This window comes from Podarcis tiliguerta (assembly GCF_965153285.1).
Source record: "Podarcis tiliguerta genome assembly, chromosome: 6".
Lineage (NCBI taxonomy): Eukaryota > Metazoa > Chordata > Lepidosauria > Squamata > Lacertidae > Podarcis > Podarcis tiliguerta.
In genome coordinates this window covers 71,314,878-71,333,642 of record NC_139539.1, presented here as the reverse complement: position 1 = coordinate 71,333,642, position 18,765 = coordinate 71,314,878, and the positions used below count along the sequence as shown (strand labels likewise).

The 18,765-nt window shown below is 41.2% G+C and overlaps 1 protein-coding gene across 5 annotated transcripts in view; it reads left to right on the top strand.

Annotated features, from left to right (window-relative positions):
• EVI5 (ecotropic viral integration site 5) overlaps nt 1-18,765 on the top strand; it is a 64,992-nt gene that overhangs the window by 22,743 nt on the left and 23,484 nt on the right. For 3 of the 5 annotated variants that reach the window (XM_083444871.1, XM_083444872.1, XM_083444873.1), the window contains 12 exons: nt 1,017-1,091; nt 2,336-2,461; nt 3,036-3,179; nt 3,620-3,709; nt 3,802-3,899; nt 5,986-6,046; nt 7,742-7,795; nt 11,449-11,481; nt 12,020-12,166; nt 15,466-15,600; nt 17,204-17,344; nt 18,375-18,533. In XM_083444871.1, coding sequence (XP_083300997.1) covers nt 1,017-1,091; nt 2,336-2,461; nt 3,036-3,179; nt 3,620-3,709; nt 3,802-3,899; nt 5,986-6,046; nt 7,742-7,795; nt 11,449-11,481; nt 12,020-12,166; nt 15,466-15,600; nt 17,204-17,344; nt 18,375-18,533 — 1,263 coding nt within the window. The remainder of the gene's footprint in view (nt 1-1,016; nt 1,092-2,335; nt 2,462-3,035; nt 3,180-3,619; nt 3,710-3,801; nt 3,900-5,985; nt 6,047-7,741; nt 7,796-11,448; nt 11,482-12,019; nt 12,167-15,465; nt 15,601-17,203; nt 17,345-18,374; nt 18,534-18,765) is intronic. The other 2 variants (XM_083444874.1, XM_083444875.1) reach the window with 2 other exon arrangements.

The window sequence follows — 18,765 nt, the reverse complement described above, 5'->3', positions numbered from 1 at the left end:
AACAATAAGAGCTAAAAACATGCTTGAAAGGTAATAGGTAGCATCCTCAAGAAGCAGAATTTTGTGACCACCACCATATTCTGTGCTCCTTTGAATACTGGAAGTGGTTTGCCTTGTAGTGTAAACCAGAGTGGTGTAATATTTGTAGAGTGTGGCACCAGGACCTGGGAGGGCAGGGTTCGAATCCCCCACTCAGCCATGAAGCTCACTGGGTGAGCTTGGAGTCAGTCACCAACTCTCAGTCTAACCTACCTCACAGGTTTGTTGTGAAGATGAAATGGGGGAGCAGGAGAACCATGTATGTACCCCGCTATTCTTCTTTGTGGCTTAGGGCCCTTGTATTTACGGGATCTCCTCTCCTGGTATGCCCCACAGAGGACCTTAAGGTCCATGAATAATCATAGTTTAGAGGTCCCGGGCCCTAAGGAAGTCAGATTATCCTCCACCAGTGCCAGGGCCTTCTCGGTGATGGCTCTGACCTGGTAGAATGCTCTGTCCCGTGAGACCAGGGCCCTGCAGGATTTAACTTCCTTCCGCAGGGCCTGTAAGACAGAGCTATTCTGCCTGGCTTTCAATTTGAACTTAGCCTGATCTTTTATTCCCCTCCCCTCTCCTTTTTATGAAGATTACCCACTTTGGGATCCCACAGCTAATTCTCCCCTGGTCTCCTCGCTGGCCCAAATAGAACTAATTTAGCCAGCTAGCCCTGGTACTCATCAATGTTTATTGGATGAATTTCCCCTCTAAATTGATTTTTGAATTCCAAATGTATTGTTATTCATGTTTTATACTGTATTTTATGCTGTTTTTGTTGCATCAATTAAGTGTTTTAAATTTGTTGTTAGCCACCCTGAGCCCAGTTTTCTGAACCAGGAAGGGCGGGGTATAAATAAGAAATTATTTATTACTTATATTAGGAAGGAAAGGTGGTATATAAATGTGATGGGTTTTGGAAGCAGATGTGCTGTGATTTCTGCTGCTTGGAGTCTTACCAGTTTTTAAAAAACCTTTTCTAGGCTTATTCATTAGTGGATCGCGAGGTTGGTTACTGCCAAGGAAGTGCTTTTATTGTTGGATTGCTTCTCATGCAGGTAAGTAAACCACGCGGCTTCGCGAAACTATATATTACTTTGGAATTTTGCTTTGTCCAAAGCAGTATGGGATGATGATAAAGCGTAACACTGGATCCACAAACTGGGGCTCTTCTTGTGGGGTATCTTAACTGGTCTTTACCACAGACTTTGAACGCACATTGTTTTACTGTAACAGTTTAAAAAATTCTAAGCCTGGGCTTAATGTGAGTCAGGTTGGAGCCTTGCTTCTTGTTGATCTTCTGGCAGCTAGCCCCTAGAATGTAAATGTGTATTTGTTCGCTGCTTGTTAAAAGAGAAATGTTTGGCCACAGGTAGCTTTTCCCCTGGCCCCAGGCACAATGACATTCATTCTGCAGAGATGTTATAGAATATAGTAATAGAAAACCTGTTCTACAGGATAAAAATTCCTGGGCAAGCTTGAGATTCCCCAGCATGGCTTTCATAACCCACTAACTCTCCTGGCTATTATTTTTATTATTATTTAATTTAAAAAAACCCTACTGCAATGTTTAACATTGGCCAAAGGTTGCAAGTGTTTGAAGGCAATGACAACATTCAGACAAACAAATCTCCGTTTAATAAGCCAAGTTATGCCTGATCTTTCGTGCAAATGCTTCATTCTTCCCTTCACACAAGACTCAGGACAAGCCAGGAAGCTTAACTATGGCTTGCCTTTACATCTGAACCAGCAGCTAATGATTTCCACAGCGCAGCTTGTTTGGAAGCCAACTTTAAGCCCCTCTGGCATCCTGTTCTGCCTCTTTGGAAGCCATCAGCCATAGTTTCCTGGTTTAAATGCAACGATGAACTATGGTTAGCTTGCAGCTTCCTGTCTTGTTCCCTCCCATGGAGAGGGAATGGTGTGCAGGAGCCAAAATCTTGTACAGGCTCATTAATCCGAAAATGGATAATCCAAATATGGCCAGTGCTTCCAAACCTGGGTGTGAGCTCGTAACGGAGGGAGTATCTGCAGTGCTTTTTCCATGTAACCACAGCTGTCACAATGAGATTACCAAGCCACGAGGACTTGAGAAACAGCAGTTCTCTTTTCACTTGTTCAGATACTGCAATAAAAAAGAGCTACAGATGAAAATTGGTTGTGAAGGGCTAGGAAACATCATTCCCCCCCCCCCCCGATGATACCTGTATGTAGCCACATGGTATTGGAAACTTTTGGGGCTTTTTTAGGGTGACTATGACAATGAGTAATGAGCTCCTAACTCGGTTCTCCTTCGAAACAGATGCCTGAGGAGGAAGCGTTTTGCGTGTTCGTTAAATTAATGCAAGATTACCGACTTCGAGAACTCTTCAAGCCAAGTATGGCTGAGCTTGGCCTTTGTATGTATCAGTTTGAATGGATGATACAGGTATATATAGATATATATGAGGTCGTTTACCAGTTGCATGCTTTGTAGTTCATTTCTTTTTGTTTTTAAAGTTGCAGATATTTCCCACTTTCTCAGCAGTGGGTTAGGAGAACTGGGTGGCAGAGAGGTGGAAGGCCATAAATTAAAAGCACTTCCGAAAGGAATGGTGTGTCGAGAATTGGCCAGAGTTCAGGAAGTGGAGAGCAGCGCTTCAGTCTATAAACCCTGCTGAACTAAGAAAGTTGAACAGCTTTGTCTCCAGGATTATGTTCACACTCCCTTGTTATCCCTATTTTAATACTCTCAGTAAGAGAGAACATCAGTGCTTCATAACCATTAGATGGGTATTGATGCTTTCACACAGCAAAATGCAGAGCGATTCAGTCTGAGGTAAATTACATGGGAACTGTCTAAATCAGTGTGTAGACTTCAGATGATATAAATCATATTATTGAAAGAGGGAGACCACCATTTCAAAGTGTAGTCCTTTAAATATATAGATAGATAGATGCTTATTTTATGATTTATGAAAGCCTTAACTAAAAAAAACCAACAACGGTAAATTTTCTTTCAGGAGCAACTGCCAGAGCTGTATGTACATTTCCAGGCTCAGAGTTTTCATACCTCTATGTATGCCTCGTCATGGTTCTTAACTATTTTCCTTACATCTTTCCCATTACCAATTGCAACAAGAATATTTGATATCTTTATGTCTGAGGTAAGTTATTGTCTGATGCCTGTTGTCACAATCAAAACACTGTATCTCCCAAGGCAACTCTTTCTGATGTAGACTGTGGTTGTTAGTTGGGTTCAGGGGTGCCAACTTGAATGAAATATTACACAGGTCCAGGTATAATTGATCACATGACACAACACATGCACACCATTTGAATGACAATGCCCATCAATTTGGGGGGGGGGGCGATCCCCTTAAATATTTACCGGGGGGTAGAAAAGACCTCGGTCCCTAGCGGTTGGCTCCTATACTTGGGTTAAACTTGACATTCTGTGTCAATCTAAGTGGAGCCTCATTTGTTTTAAGTGTGGCGCTGAAATCTGTCAATATTAATTTTGTCAGTATTCAGCTAAATGGGAAAATATATTTATATTAGATATCAGAAATGCTTACCTGAAATAAAACACATACCTTATTCCTAGGGTTTGGAGATAGTGTTTCGGGTTGGCTTAGCACTACTCCAAATGAATCAAGCAGAATTGATGCAGCTCGACATGGAAGGGATGTTACAAGTAAGCTAAATGTGACATTGACATATCAAATTGCTGGAATGTTTGCCTATAACGTTGGTATTAATTACCGTGACGGTGTGCTTTGTTTTTAGCACTTTCAGAAGGTCGTTCCGCGTCAGTTTGATGGTGGGCCAGATAAATTAATCCAAGCAGCTTACCAGGTCAAATACAATGCAAAAAAGATGAAAAAGTAGGTAGTACGTTTTGCATAAATAGCATCTGTGCTCTAAAACAGTTCCTGGGTTTTGAATTGCTTTAAAATCTTGTTAACGTGCTTCCGTTGAAGAGTCTCAGCAGTTTCTTTGCCAATGATACTAGCTAGAGTACTGTGTATCACACTTGGGGGGGGGGATACATCAGCCACCTTGGCCTATGTTACTGTGTTATCATACCTCATGTTATGGACACTTCAGGTTTCGTGTTTTCGGGTTGCGGACTGTGGGAAACCCGGAAGCACCGGAACGGGTTACTTCCAGGTTTCGCCTCTCGCGCATGCGCAGGCGTGGCGCTTCAGGATGTGAATGCTGCGGGTTGCGGACGTGCCTCCGTCATGGATTACGTCCACACCCTGATGTTCCATTGTACGCAAAAGCATTGTTAGCAAAGTAACTTTATCCAGATCAACTGAAAGTCACAAAATGGCAAACTAGGTATTGAGCTTCAGAAACTCTTCAGGCAAAGCAGACAAGCGTGCCACTAAAAAGAGCTCGATGGAGATTTGTGTTTCAAAAGCTACTGTTTAGGACCTGATGGGCAAAAAATAAATAAAATTAAAATCTGTTTTTGGATAGTGTCTATTCCTGTTGTTGCATTTATGGAAACTTTTGAGCCAAGTGGAAGCTTCTGTTTTTGCCTGTGCCCTTCATCCCCTCTCAGTTCTTTTAGTCATATAAGTCTTCACTGGATCACAGAATCTCCAGGGAACTAAAGGGGTCCCATTAGATATAAAGTCTTAACTTCCTTTCTTTTAAGAAAAACAATCTTAGCAGATCTACTGCTAAGGCCCTTTTTTTGTTTTGTTTAGAAATCAGTCTTATCACACTGCACTCTAGCTATGGGCTTTTGAAATGGGCTTCACAATTCCCATTTATAATTGCTTATTGAAAGCAGTACAACTTGGTGTGTGTTTTCTGTTGAGTTCTAAATGAGGCCTCAATTGCTGAAGCATGGGCACTTAATTCATATATCAACAATTTCACGCAACAATTTTCTTACAAGCGGATAGCTCAGCTGGTTAGAATGTGGTGCTCATAATGCCAGGGTTGCAGGTTCGATCCCTGTATGGGACAGCTGCATATTCCTGCATTAGAAGGTCGGCAGTTCGAATCCGCATGATGGGGTGAGCTCCTGTTCCTCGGTCCCTGCTCCTGCCAACCTAGCAGTTCGAAAGCACGTCAAAGTGTAAGTAGATAAATAGGTACTGCTCTGGTGGGAAGGTAAGCAGTGTTTCTGTGCGCTGCTCTGGTTTCGCCAGAAGCAGCTTAGTCATTCTGGCCACATGACCCGGAAAAACTGTCTGTGGACAAACGCCGGCTCCCTCGGCCAGTAAAGCGAGATGAGCTCCGCAACCCCAGAGTCGTCTGCGACTGGACTTAACTGCCTTTAGCTTTACTTTTTTAAGGATATACATAGGAAGAAGAGATTTACTTGTTGGGTGCCGATTTCACAAGTTTTCATTTTGCCAGGCACAGGCTGGCAGGTATTGCTTTCCAGCAAGTAAACTTACAGCAAAATAGGCACTTGTGTGAACTGCTCCATGGTGATGTTTGGTGTGGTTTTCTTTTTCTACTTCACTATGTGTGTTAAAACAAAACCTCATGTACCTTAAGACCATAGACATGGTGAAAAGAATTACAAAGAATCGTGCCTTTTTCATGGACTTACAGTTTCAGGGTAAAGGAGAGGAAAATCAGGTTTAGTGAATGTAAAACAAAAGCTTTGGTGGGAGTCAAGCAGAGGAATATTGACAGACAATCTGCACATTACTTATTCTGTTCAGCACATGCACACAATACAGTCATTCCTCGGGTTGAATGTGCTTCAGGTTGAGCATTTTCAAGTTACGCTCCGCGGCAACCCGGAAGTCACGGAGCGCGTTACTTCCGGGTTTCGCTGCTCGCGCATGCGCAGCAGCAGCAAAACACGACCTGCGCACACGCAGACGCACAGTCGCGTCTTACGTTCTATTCAGGCTGCGAACGGGGCTCTGGAATGGATCCTGTTCGCATCCCGAGGTACCACTGTACTAAAAAAAAGTCTTAATTTTTTCCCTTCAGGTTAGAAAAAGAATATACCACTATAAAAACAAAAGAAATGGAAGAACAAGTTGAAATTAAAGTAAGTGGAATTTTGTGAGAGAGTGTTGTAACTAATGTGGATATTTTCAATCCTTACCTGGGCAGCAGGGACTATATGCATGCTGTCCTGAGGTTCTTGGAAGAAAGGCAGGATACGAAGGTAATGAATAAATAACAAGTCTTTTGTGGAGGCAAGTTTCCATAGTGCATCCTCATTTATTATGGAAAGCTAATATAGTACCTGTAACTTTCCACTTTTCAAAGGTACATTTAAAACAAAGCTGCAGTGAAAGATGTGTGGGCTGGGATATGATCGTTTTGTGGAGGAATATGTAAGAAAATAAAACCCTGATGTGGCAGGCTGAGGGTGCTTTCAAACTTAGACACTCCCTGGGAGTAACGCTTGAGAGGTCTGAGATTCTCTGTACGTGGCAGGGTTTGCTAATATTGATGATGTGAAAAGAAAAGCCGTGACCATTTATCCCTCAAAGTAAGGATCAGTCCCGACGGAAGCAAAACTGGAATTTTACTTAAACACACTCAATGAGGATTAAAGCCTAATAGTGACCCTGATAAGGCCCAGAGCTTTTGTTCCAAGCAGAAATGCTTTACAGAAATAACTGAGAACTTTACTTAAAACTTCCACTTTAGAACTGTTTCTAATTAAACAGATTCCTCCTTGAATGGCTGTTTGTCCTGCCTGTAAGAACTTCTAGGATCTTTTCCTCAGGGAAATACTCGTGAGTTGCCCTGTCTAGCAAATCCCTATCCACCTATCCCAAGTCCTTTCCAAGCACTAACTCACAGTTTTAACTCTCAGCTTCTCTCTTTTAACTCTTTGTTCTCTCCTGACTGGTTGACACTCCACCCTGCTGTTTCCAGCAGCGTCACCCAAAGTGACCATCAGACCTTAAACTTAGAGTATTTTTTGCTCTATAAGACTCACTTTTCCCTCCTAAAAAGTAAGGGGAAATGTGTGTGTATCTTATGGAGCGAATGCAGGCTGCGCAGCTATCCCAGAAGCCAGAACAGCAAGAGGGATTGCTGCTTTCACTGCACAGCAATCCCTCTTGCTGTTCTGGCTTCTGAGATTCAGAATATTCTTTTTCTTGTTTTCCTCCTCCAAAAACTAGGTGCATCTTGTGGTCTGTGCGTCTTATAGAGCGAAAAATACAGTATTTTTCTCAAAGGTGCCACGTTGCATTCCAGCAAGGTTTCTTTTCTTTCTTTCTTTCTTTCTTTCTTTCTTTCTTTCTTTCTTTTAAAGAAGCTATCAGCGTTGTGATAGCAAGCAATTTAGTAACACTGATAATTTCAGAAGGCCTTCTACTGATCTGAATTAACAGGCTGCATCCACAGTCTTGCTTTCAAGGGAATGTGGTCAGGATTTAGCTCTTTGTGATGCTGGGCATTAGGTTGTATAATTTATAATTGATCAACTGACCTTCCAATATAACAACATTCATAGAAGCATGACTTTGCCACAAGTGTGTGGAATCGGTACCCTAAAGTGGAGGCACCATGCATATAAGGTGATCATTGAGACTTCTCAGTTAATTTAAATTGCCCATCTGCTTTGAAACTCTAATAAGGGAATAATTAGGGGAGAAATCTAGGATGTTTCCATGTAATGTTTACCAGGTGATATTGTATCTTGTAACTTCAGTGGGCCTTGAAGGTTACTGGATTCTTCCTCACTGCATTTAGGTCTCAGTTAATTTTGCTTGCTTTTCAGAGATTACAGACAGAAAATAGACTTTTAAAACAGCGCATTGAAACATTAGAAAAAGTAAGTATTCTAGTCACCATTATCCTGTATTTGATGACAAATTTTACAATACCAGTGCAGTTCTGAATAGTTGTACTAATATGAATAGCATGGCAAGAACAACACTGCTAATGTCTGCTTTATAGCAGTGTCATGATGCTTCTTCATAATTAGACAATTTAGAGTTCTAAATTACGAGCACTTGCTTTCCGTACAACCGTAACTAAAGAAGTGAATTCAATAAAGTGTTCTGTGGCCCCTTAATAATTAACGGTTATATTGAAGAGCAAGGCATTGGGTTTATGAAAAGTCAGACAATGAAACTGAAAGATGTATGTAATGAATTTTGGATGGAAGATCAGTGTCCTTGGCCAATCTCCTTGTTGGAAGGAAGCTGGAACAAAGTTTTGCGCCAACGTTATTTTGGTTCTTTGCATCACCAAAAGCACTGAAACATTAAGCCAGGTGTCTGAAATGATTCCGCACTTTGCATAACCACCGTATAGAATATATTCAGAAACCGAAAGCAAGTTTCTATTTATTTGTTTTTGTTCAGCACACCATAGAAACCACAACACATATACAGCTTTGACTTGCAGTCTTCTTTCTTAATTCAGTGGCATTCTGTTCAAGTTCAATCCCTGGACTGAATAGTACGATGAAGTTGAGAGAGCTCATTCTTAATTTAGGTTAAAGCAGATATCTCTCACAAAGTGTGGTAGATAAGGGAAGGCTCTTAGTTTGGATTATGATTTTTGTTCCCAAGCAGGTTGAGAGCAGAACACCCACCCTTCTTACTTTTTTCACTAAAGAGCTTTGGAAAATAAGGGCTTCTCACTGTTTGTATTCTGCCTCATCTCAATCTCTTGGCCCACTTTGGCTTAATGAAGAACCCTAACTGTACCTGGAAACATTTTCTTCCTTCTCCTTCTTATCTTAAAGCCACTAGAGCTTCCTTCTTCTTATTCCAAGCATATGGACACTACCGATCATTTGATAGCTAGGGGGAAACAGGACTGTGGGGTGCCAGAACCAGACAAACCTAGTGATAGACGAAACAGTCATCCCTCGGGCTGTTGAATGGTGGTGCTCAAACACTTCTTGAAACAGGAGAGTTGAGCATTTCTGAATAACTGACACGGGCGTAATACGAACAGTTTATAAAGCGCTGAGGAATGTATGCTTTTATTTAAAAAAAAAAAAATCCCAAGTCTTCCATTTAGTATAGGCAATCTGTTAATTTGAGTAGTTTCAGAAACAGCGTTTGAAGCAAAAAACTGAACTGTGTTTGTACCTGGTTGTGTTGTGGGCGGGTGTTTTGGACGCCTTGGAAGAACTTCAGCTCCATTCTTTCAGCCTCTTGAAAATATTTGAGTATATTTGTGGCACTGGTGGGAAAACAGTCTTAGGAAGTCATTCTCTTCTGAGGATCTGTTCTTTACATGTCACATTGGCCTTGACTAGACAATGGGCTAGCAAGCCTGAGGCAGCATGTTTATCCTCTAAGATGATCCTCTCATTCAGTGTTGCTGCTTTTTTTTAGTCTCACTACCATGGTAATACTTTGATCACTCAGTTCTTTCAATGGGCAAGGGCAGTTGGAGGAATAGGAGAACCCATTATGAATTCTTTATTTTCTTTTCGTTTTGCCTTAGTGATAGGGACGCGGTTCTCTAAAAAGAGGAGGTTTTTGTAACATTGTCCTGTTATAGTCTGAGCAAGGTTGTGATATGTTTTTCTTTATTGTTCTGAATTCCAAGACAGTACAGAGTTGTTCTCAAACAAAATCCACATTGATTACCTTTCCAGTGCCCAGGAAACGATGGCATCCAAACAGTGCAGGTGATGGAAATGTCTAGTCCAGATCTAATTCAGTCCTTCCAAAGGTTCTATAGACTGTTTTCCAGTCTGTTGCAATTGCCCTTAGCACCTAGAGACCCTGACAGCCACCTTCTTGCCAATGTGCCAACCTTGTAAGACTTCAAGCTTGCTGTAGCACTGTTGGAATACTGCCAGGGAGACAAAGCACACAGCGAAAGATGCACTCAGGAGAGCATTATTTACAAGTTTATTTCTGCGTTGATCAGAACAAAGAAAAACATGACTGCCTGCTTCAATGTCTCCGGCAGAGAGAGAGAGAGAAACGAAAGCAGAGGCACAACATAAACATCCTGTGAAACAGGAAATGCGCAGGCTGTGACACAAACATCCTGCTCCCTTTTAAGGTGGAACGGAAATATCCTAACAAGCACGACATATAAGCTTCTGGAGACTGATACTTGTTTGTTAACCATTATGAGAGTGGCTGGCTATCCTTTTGGTAGAAGGCAAGCTTTCCTTGATCTCTAATACAGGTGTTTCTTCTTCAAGCATTGGGGCAACTCTGAAAGGGCAGGTTTTGTGTTTTTCTACACCCAAATCACTTTCTCATGGTTTTTCTTTGTCATATGAAAATTTCCCAATAATCTTATGATATTGTAGCCTTTCCCCTTGGCTCTAGAATACTTGTTCCCAAGTAAAGAATGCACTGTCTATCTCTAGTGGATGTTGGATAGGAATAGATTGGATCCCTGTTTCTGGTAAAAAAATTTTCTAGGCCTTCAAGCCTTTTACAGCTATAGCTTCCTAGTTTTTGAAATTATAGTTGGCAGAAGTCTTCATTTGTGACTTAAAAGAGGAGTTCTCTCTATGTGGGGAGTGAGGTTTGGTCTTTTCCCATAAGCGTAGAAAATGAACTTTTTCCAGTGTGCATTCCTGGTTCCAAGGGGAACAGAACAGCTGTTCCTGTCATAAAACAAAAGTAGGAAAGCAATATGGAAATTCTGTTCTTAAACAAATCTCACTTCAGAGAACAATTGTGCATTCAGCTTGAAGATAGTTTCCACCTAATTTATGCTAATTAATACATTTCTACTTCTACTGATACAGCTTCTTTGGGCTCCTTGATGCAGCAATTTTCATGTGGATGTGTTAACAGTTTCTGCCCTCTCTGTGAATTTGTAAGTGCATAAGGGAGGTGTAAACTAACTGATGTGGATGGGTTAAATTGTACCTTTCCAGGTTGAAAGCTGCCTGGATTATTAGATTGCTGTGAAGATTCTAGTTTGCTGCAAAATCTGAGCAAGGGAAGATTCAACTGTAATAGCGTTAGTGATAAGAGTTGTCCGAAATCAGATCAGATATACTTTGCATATATTCACTGTTCTTTGTGCCTGACATTTTGCATCACTAGACTCCTGCCTTTTAAATACTGCTGTTGTACAAATGGCTCTGCCCCTTCACTAGCTGAACTTTGAAATGTGCTCAAATTATACCTCCTTTCACTTCACAAAGCTTGATCAAGTGAGCTCTACATGAATTTGCATACCGTATAATGTTTGCTCCATGCAATAAAGTGCCAACTGAAAATTAAACAACTTACCCTTTTTAAACGAATATTATTATTCGTTGTTATTTTTCTCAGTGTTATTTTTCTGAATTAAGTCTTCTGCCTGTGCTGCTGAGATATGGCTGTTAAACTGTACCACCTTTAACGGGTGAAAAAAATGAATATTTGGGAGTTCATTGCATATGGAAAGTTGGTAGAATTTGGGCATAATTCTCCACCATTGATTTTGTCACTTGGTTTTCCTTTTTTTCTCTTACTCCTATCTGAATTTTTTTCCTTTTTGTAGGAAAGTGCTTCCTTGGCAGATAGATTGATACAGGTATATACTTCTTTAGTATCTCACGCTTTCCGATTCTAAAAAAAACAAACAGCTTTCTGTTTTTAATGCATGCATTAATAACTACATGCATTTTTACGACTGAATATCTACCCTAGTAAATTTAAACAACTGTAATCTAGCAGCTCTGTGTTAGAATAATATTTAGGCATATCTCTGCACGCTCATTCTAATGGCGCCCGAAATTCTGAGTAATTGCTGGGCTCTAATTCTGTTTCAGCACTAATTCTGTAGACCAGCTACAAAACTTCTAACAGATGTGCATGCACAATGGAGTAATATATGCATGAACAGAGTTCTGCTGAATGCGAATACACAATTGACCTTGCTGGCGGATACTAAAAGCGTTTAATGCGGTGCAGTGCTAAACTGCCTTTACTTCGCTAAATTGATGTACTGGCTGTAACAGTTCTGTGATGATTTGCAAGATTTTAACCATATGGCAGAATAAATATGTAAAACTCTCGGTCTTCCCTGGATCGGTCCTCCAATTGCTTTAAAAAGAAAATTATGTCCTAAGGGACAAGTGACAAGGGCCCAGGAGGCTGAGGAAAACTACCTCATAAAACGGGAGCTGGCCACCATCAAACAGCAGAGTAATGAGGCCATTACTAAACTGGAGCAAGCTGAAAATACCATCAGGGAGCTCCAGCAACAGCAACAAGGGGTAAGGTACCTGGTCGTAACCTAATCTCTTATCTTTCTCATTCACTTCTGGTTATTTCTGTTGGACATGGCATGATCTCTGTTCTGTTTCTCTTAAATATATTGCTTTCTGTGATATATGCATGGATAAAAATTAAGCGAAAACGAATTAGCCTGTTTTTAATAATTAGATTAAGGGGTTCCTAACCCTCTGCTCGTATCACTAGCAACCAATATAGCCATAGAGATGATGGGAACTGAGAGTCTTGGTGATGCATAAGGAACTTGAAGAGAGGACACAGTTCAATGCAAAACAGGGCTCAGTTGGGTTGGAATAACCAAACCTTAAATCTGCTTAAAGGTGGATTCCTCCTCTATCCTTAGCCTGAGCTGACAGCAGGCCTTTAGGTTGATCACCCTTAGCACAGTTTTCAAAATTTTAGGGCACCACCTAGTGGGAAAAAAGAGAAATTAAATTTGACCACTTAGGCAGGAAGGCGATTGAACTTTGTGTGACTGACAAGTGAATGTGCTTAAGATGATGCTGCACAACCAATAATTTGACATTTTTATTTTTATTTTTAAAATAGATACCTGTGGTTTCAATCTCATACTTTAAAATACTGAGATAATGTCAGTATGATTGTTTCCTTGGGTAAAACATGTGCTCTCAATTCGCCTGGCCGTTGTTTAAGAAAATATTTTGTGTGTGTGTGTGTGTGTGTGTGAGAGAGAGAGAGAGAGAGTGACTTCATTACTGGAAGAAAAGTAATTAATTAGGATAACATAAATGTTCCTTTCTAGCCTGCCCTGAATAATAAACTTTATGTGAAAGATCATTGATCTTGGTAGCTCTTAATTTTGTTCCATAATTTGTTTCTCACAAGTAATATTATTGGAACCCAACCAAAACAGGAAACTTCCTACTTGGTTCTTTAGCTTTCTTGTAATCAATAGATATGTATGGAATAATCCAAAAAATTTTTTATGTGTTGAATATATGTCTTGTAATGAAATGTGGAATTAAAAACGATATTTTCATAGGTATTAAAATATACATGTAAATGAATACATCTGATGGGGGACAGGGGACGGAATAGAAATATAGCTAGTCTGAATAATTTGGATTATTATAGTGTTGTGTTACTATTGTGTTGGAGACTGTTGCGCAAGTGTAAAGACAGAGGCTGTTTTCCTGGGAAAGCTAAAGGGAGATTATTATACTCACCAAATTTCTAGGCTTTGTGTTTCTTTGCCCATTCTTGGTGGATGATTGTTACCATGAAATAATTTTGAATTGCTTGGTATTTGATATATTGGGGTTGGTGCTCCTTACTTATCTATGAATCAAGTGCAGATGGCCTTGGATAAGCCACTGTCTCAAAGTGATTGGGAGATAAGGAGGTTAAAAAGCAATTCTTACATACAGTGTGGATTGAGGTATAAAACAAAGAACAAGAAGAGGGGCCAGCATAGCTTTTTAAAAACAGCAACACAACAACACTGAGATTCTGAAAAAGCCCAATTTTTGGAACCCTTCCCATTTTTATCGCACACTTCTCTAAAAGCAGGCTCCTTAAGCTTAGTTTCCAATGAACTGACTCTCAGACCTTCTGTCACTTGGGAGTGTATGTCACTGAAATTTCATTTAAACGGAGATTCAAGGTCAGAATTGTATCTACTTAGGTGGCACTGCAATCTCCGCCCCCACCCCTGAAGCTCTATGAAATATTTTCTCTTTTGGAATGAGTGAAATGCTTTTCGATATGAGATTTTATTCGCTCAAAATGCATCGTAGGAACGTTTGTTTTCAAATGTAAAGCAGTCCCCACAGCATTAGATAATGGTAAATCCTGGGTACATTGCAGAAACACAGGTCGCTCAGCTCTAATATGCATTTCTACACATGGAGAGTTTTGCTGTTTCCATGAGAAAAGCAGACAGGACTTTTTGTTTTCTTACAATTAGCTGCTTAGAAGCGTGTCTGCCGCACCTCCCCATACCTTTTGCTTGTACAAAAGAAACCTCACTCTGCAATCCTGTGCACCAGAATTGGGAAACTTCCAAAGGTTGTCCTCCCTTTGTTGGGGGGGAATGGGCCTTACTCTGAGTAGGCAGGTATAGAATTGCAGTGTCAAAGTTAGTATATTTTCGATGCTGCTGTTTATACTTACCTGGGCCTAAGTGCCACTAACCGAAAGTAGGGTCTTCTGAGCAAACATCCTTAGAATTTGTCTATAAACATAAATCAACGAAACACGATTCTATATGCTAAGTTGTGGATGGTAGTTTTTTGTTTAAGCAGAAAGTTTAAGTTTGCCAAAATAAGCTTTGCAGACTTAAACACATTCTTTCTCTCCTTCCCGCCCTACGGGGAAAACCAGGAAGAAAATACTTACCCCCATGACTTACATGCCTTCGCTTTTCATACATCTTTCCACTAACCTATAGTGTAAAAAACAATGTGCTATTGTACTGTATTAAATTGTTCTATGCATAACCCTTTGGGATTCTTTCATTAAACTCTCTGGTTTATTGGCTGCGACTTGCAGGAAATGGTGACATCTTGAATGCGGCGATGGTGATATCGCTGGTGAAAGGCCTGAGGGAGATCCACCACAATAACCTTTTAGCTGGGTCCTCAGCAACAGAAGCGCAAATGCAGATCTGTTGCCATGAAGAGTAGTTTTCCGCAAGTGCTCTGTGAAGCTCCATTGTGCTTGGAGGAGAATAGCTCTAGCGGCTTTGCCAAATAAAGATGGCCTGGAATTGCAAGGCCCAGCCTTTCATTAGTCACCACAGCAGACTGGCTGACTCAACGTGAACTGTACTTGGGAGAACACAATGACTTAATGGCTAGCTGGCAAAGTAAAAATATTTAATCCTTAAAATAGCCCCTGTTGTATCTTGAAGATTGGGTCTAGTTTGTCAACAGGGACAAACTTGCAGTGGCGCCACAAAAGGCTGAAAAATTCTGACTCACAGGATGACCAAAACAAAACCTCAGAAAACTGGAGGTGTGTTTCCACAGCTTTAAAAAAAGCAACCTGCTTCACTACTTAAACTTCAGGTTTGGGGTATTATAAAAATCACTGTAAAATAGGACTGGTTCCTAAGTTAGCAGGTTGTTACTGTTTTTTAATGTCTGCTCCCTAGTGGGAATAAACTTTGTCTGTATGTAAGTCTGAATGGAAATGCCTGAGGGGGGAAAGCCTTTATAGTTCACAGCAGCAGCACCCCTCCCCATTGCATCCTCTTGCTTTCTGAGCACGCTTTCACTGCTTCCTCTCATTTAATGCTGAACTTACTCCCTCCATATAGCAAAAGTGCAGCTCCCGCTATAGTGAAGACTTCGTCCTGCAGCTGGAGAAAGAGTTGGTGCAGGCAAGGCTGAGCGAAGCAGAATCCCACTGTGCCTTGAAGGAAATGCAAGACAAGGTTCTTGAGATGGAAAAGGCAAGTCCAAACCAGAACGCTTTGCAGAGTGAAACCATTTCACGAGTCCTTGGAATTTAACACAACATTCCGTAAAACGTCGGTCCCTTTTGGCACAACTACATTTAGCGTGGAGAGAGTGTGTGTCCTACTCAGAAGCACAGTTGTTTGGGGCACAAGACAAGGCTTTTTCTATTGAAGCTCCCACTTTTAGGAACTCTCCCTAGAGAGGTTCTCTCTTTAAACTTCAGGCAAGCTGCTTTTAGTATGGACTATCGTTCTGCCTGCCTGTTTTATCCATATTGAATTCTTGCGTGCTGCTACCGGGCTAAGTTCAAGGTGGTGTTGTTGTTTATTGAATTTATATACCATGCTATACTCCGGGGGTCTCAGGGCACTTCACAGAATAAAATCAAGATATAAAACCACAAAATACCTAATAAAAATAAAAACAACAACCCAATAGCCCCCTCAAAAAAAAACACAACAACATTTTAAAAGGCCATAGGATGTAAATCAGATCAACCAAAGGCCTGCTATTAGTATCTAAAGCCCGTAGCAACAAAATCGCCTTACCCCACATGTGCCCATTTGGCAGAATTGGCACATAAAACTGTTCCGCATTTGTAAGAACTCGGGTCGTTTCGTGTGGCAGCACCTGCACTTCGGAACTCCCTGCCTATTGAGATCAAGCAGGCGCCTTCGCTTTACTCTTTTCAGTGCATGCGAAAAATGTTATTGTTTAGACAAACCTGCCTAGATGGTAGATAGGACGCGGGTGGCACTGTGGGTTAAACCACAGAGCCTAGGACTTGCCGATCAGAAGGTCGGCGGCTCAAATCCCCATGACGGGGTGAGCTCCCCTTGCTCGGTCCCTGCTCCTGCCAACCTAGCAGTTCGAAAGCACGTCAAAGTGCAAGTAGATAAATAGGTACGGCTCCGGCGGGAAGGTAAACGGTGTTTCCGTGCGCTGCTCTGGTTCGCCAGAAGCGGCTTAGTCATGTTGGCCACATGACCCGGAAGCTGTGCGCCGGCTCCCTCGGCCAATAAAGCGAGATGAGCGCCGCAACCCCAGAGTCGGCCACGACTGGACCTAATGGTCAGGGGTCCCTTTACCCTTTACCTTACCTAGATGCTTAGAAAGTTGAGATAACTTTAACCCTGTTTTAATGTTTTAAATTTTGTATGTCTTAGAGTAGGTTTGTATTCCCCACCCCCTTGATTTTTATTGTTTTGTCTTTCTGTAAACTGCTTCGAGTTTTTACTTTTATTTTTTTACAATCAAGCAGTGTATAAATTTTATGAACTAACTAACTAATAGGCTAGCAGGTCCCCTTTCCTTATATAATGATCTTGATCAAGATAGAGAGTTTTGTTTCACTGAAACTTTAAGCCCATTGATCCAATGCATTTTCATTTGTGAAGATTTTAATGTCCTTCAAGTTTGGGGGGGCGGTTCTTTCTGTGCATTGTATTTCTGAAATGCCACCTCAAAGAGTATTACGCAGTTGCAAGAGGTTTGAGCTAGATGACCCTTGCGTTTCTTTCACTTACGTCACGTATCGTTTAATGCAAATAGCCTGCCTTATACTCTCGGTTTCTTAAGAGCTTGCTTTGTTTGCAGAGGAACAGCTCTTTCCCTGATGAGAACAATATTGCTAGACTTCAAGAAGAATTGATTGCAGTGAAACTAAGAGAAGCAGAAGCTCTGATGGGTCTAAAAGAACTTAGACAACAAGTTAAAGATTTGGAGGAACACTGGCAGGTAAGTCTATAGACCTAGCCCTAAGACCTAGGGCTAAAGGTGATTCAACAATGCATTGTGTAAACTGGACTTACAGAGAGCTAGTGTACAAGAGGGATGTTTGAAGAGGCTGGGGATCATGAGAAGAGACAGCAAGTGAATGAGTTCTAGTTGCAGAGAGCCATTCATTTTGATCCCCTGTTTAGCAAATGCAGGTTTTTACATTTGCCTCTGCAGCTGAGATAGCTATAAACTTTCTGTGAAATATGCAGTTTTCTGTGTTAGCAGAATGTCTTGAAGCTTATTTACTCAGAAGTAACTGCCACTGGAGGGACGAGGGTGGCGCTGTGGTCTAAACCACTGAGCCTAGGGCTTGCCAATCAGAAGGTCGGCGGTTCAAGTCCCCGCGATGGGGTGAGCTCCCGTTGTTTGGTCCCAGCTCCTGCCAACCTAGCAGTTTGAAAGCACATCAAAGTGCAAGTAGATAAATAGGTACCGCTCCGGTGGGAAGGTAAACAGCATTTCCATGCGCTGCTCTGGTTCGCCAGAGCATGCTGGCGAGATGAGCGCTGCAACCCCAGAGTCGATCATGACTGGACCTAATGGTCAGGGGTCCCTTTACCTTTACCTTTAACTTCCACTGAGTAGTTCAATGAGAGTAATGCCCAAGCAACTATACGTTATAATCTTAGAGTAGCTTTTAGTGATCAGTTGCCAAGGATTTCAAATAATGCTGTCTTAAGCAATTTAAACCTTATTTAGGAGTGAGAAAATATGAGGAGACCGTAAGTATTTCAACGGCTGGGGAATTTTTTAAATCATTAACAAAAACATTCAAGATATTGATGTGCCTTTTTGTCCTTATGAGTATATGTACAGTTTAGTGCTCGGCTGCTGAAAATTTGCTGCTTTTAATCTCCGTGTTCCATATTTTTCCTGCTTTTGGTTACTCAAGTTGAATGAATTCTCCTGCATCCTTATGCCAGTTGAAGATTTGTTTTTTATTTTAATTCAAGTTGGGGATTTTGTTAAAACATAGCAATGTTTTTAGCGCCATCTAGTTCGCACTACTGGGAGGTGGAAAGACCCCCCTAAAAAGAACGCTGTAAATGAATTGCAAGATGAACTGATGACCGTCAGGCTCCGAGAAGCAGAAACACAAGCCGAGCTGAAAGAAGTAAAGCAAAGGATGATGGAAATGGAAACACAGGTAAGGGCACTCGTCACCCAGAGGAAACTGAATGTCAGGTATTGCATGGAAATAATTCCCTAGGTATGAAAATCACTTGCATATCTAAACGTAGTATGTTGGGTTTGGAACCGGGAAGTATAGAGCTCTGTCCATTGAGGGCAGACCCAGTGAAATTAAGGGACATGACTAACTTGGGTCTATTAATTTCAATAGGTTTACTTTGAGTAGATCTTAGATCCAATGTATAAAT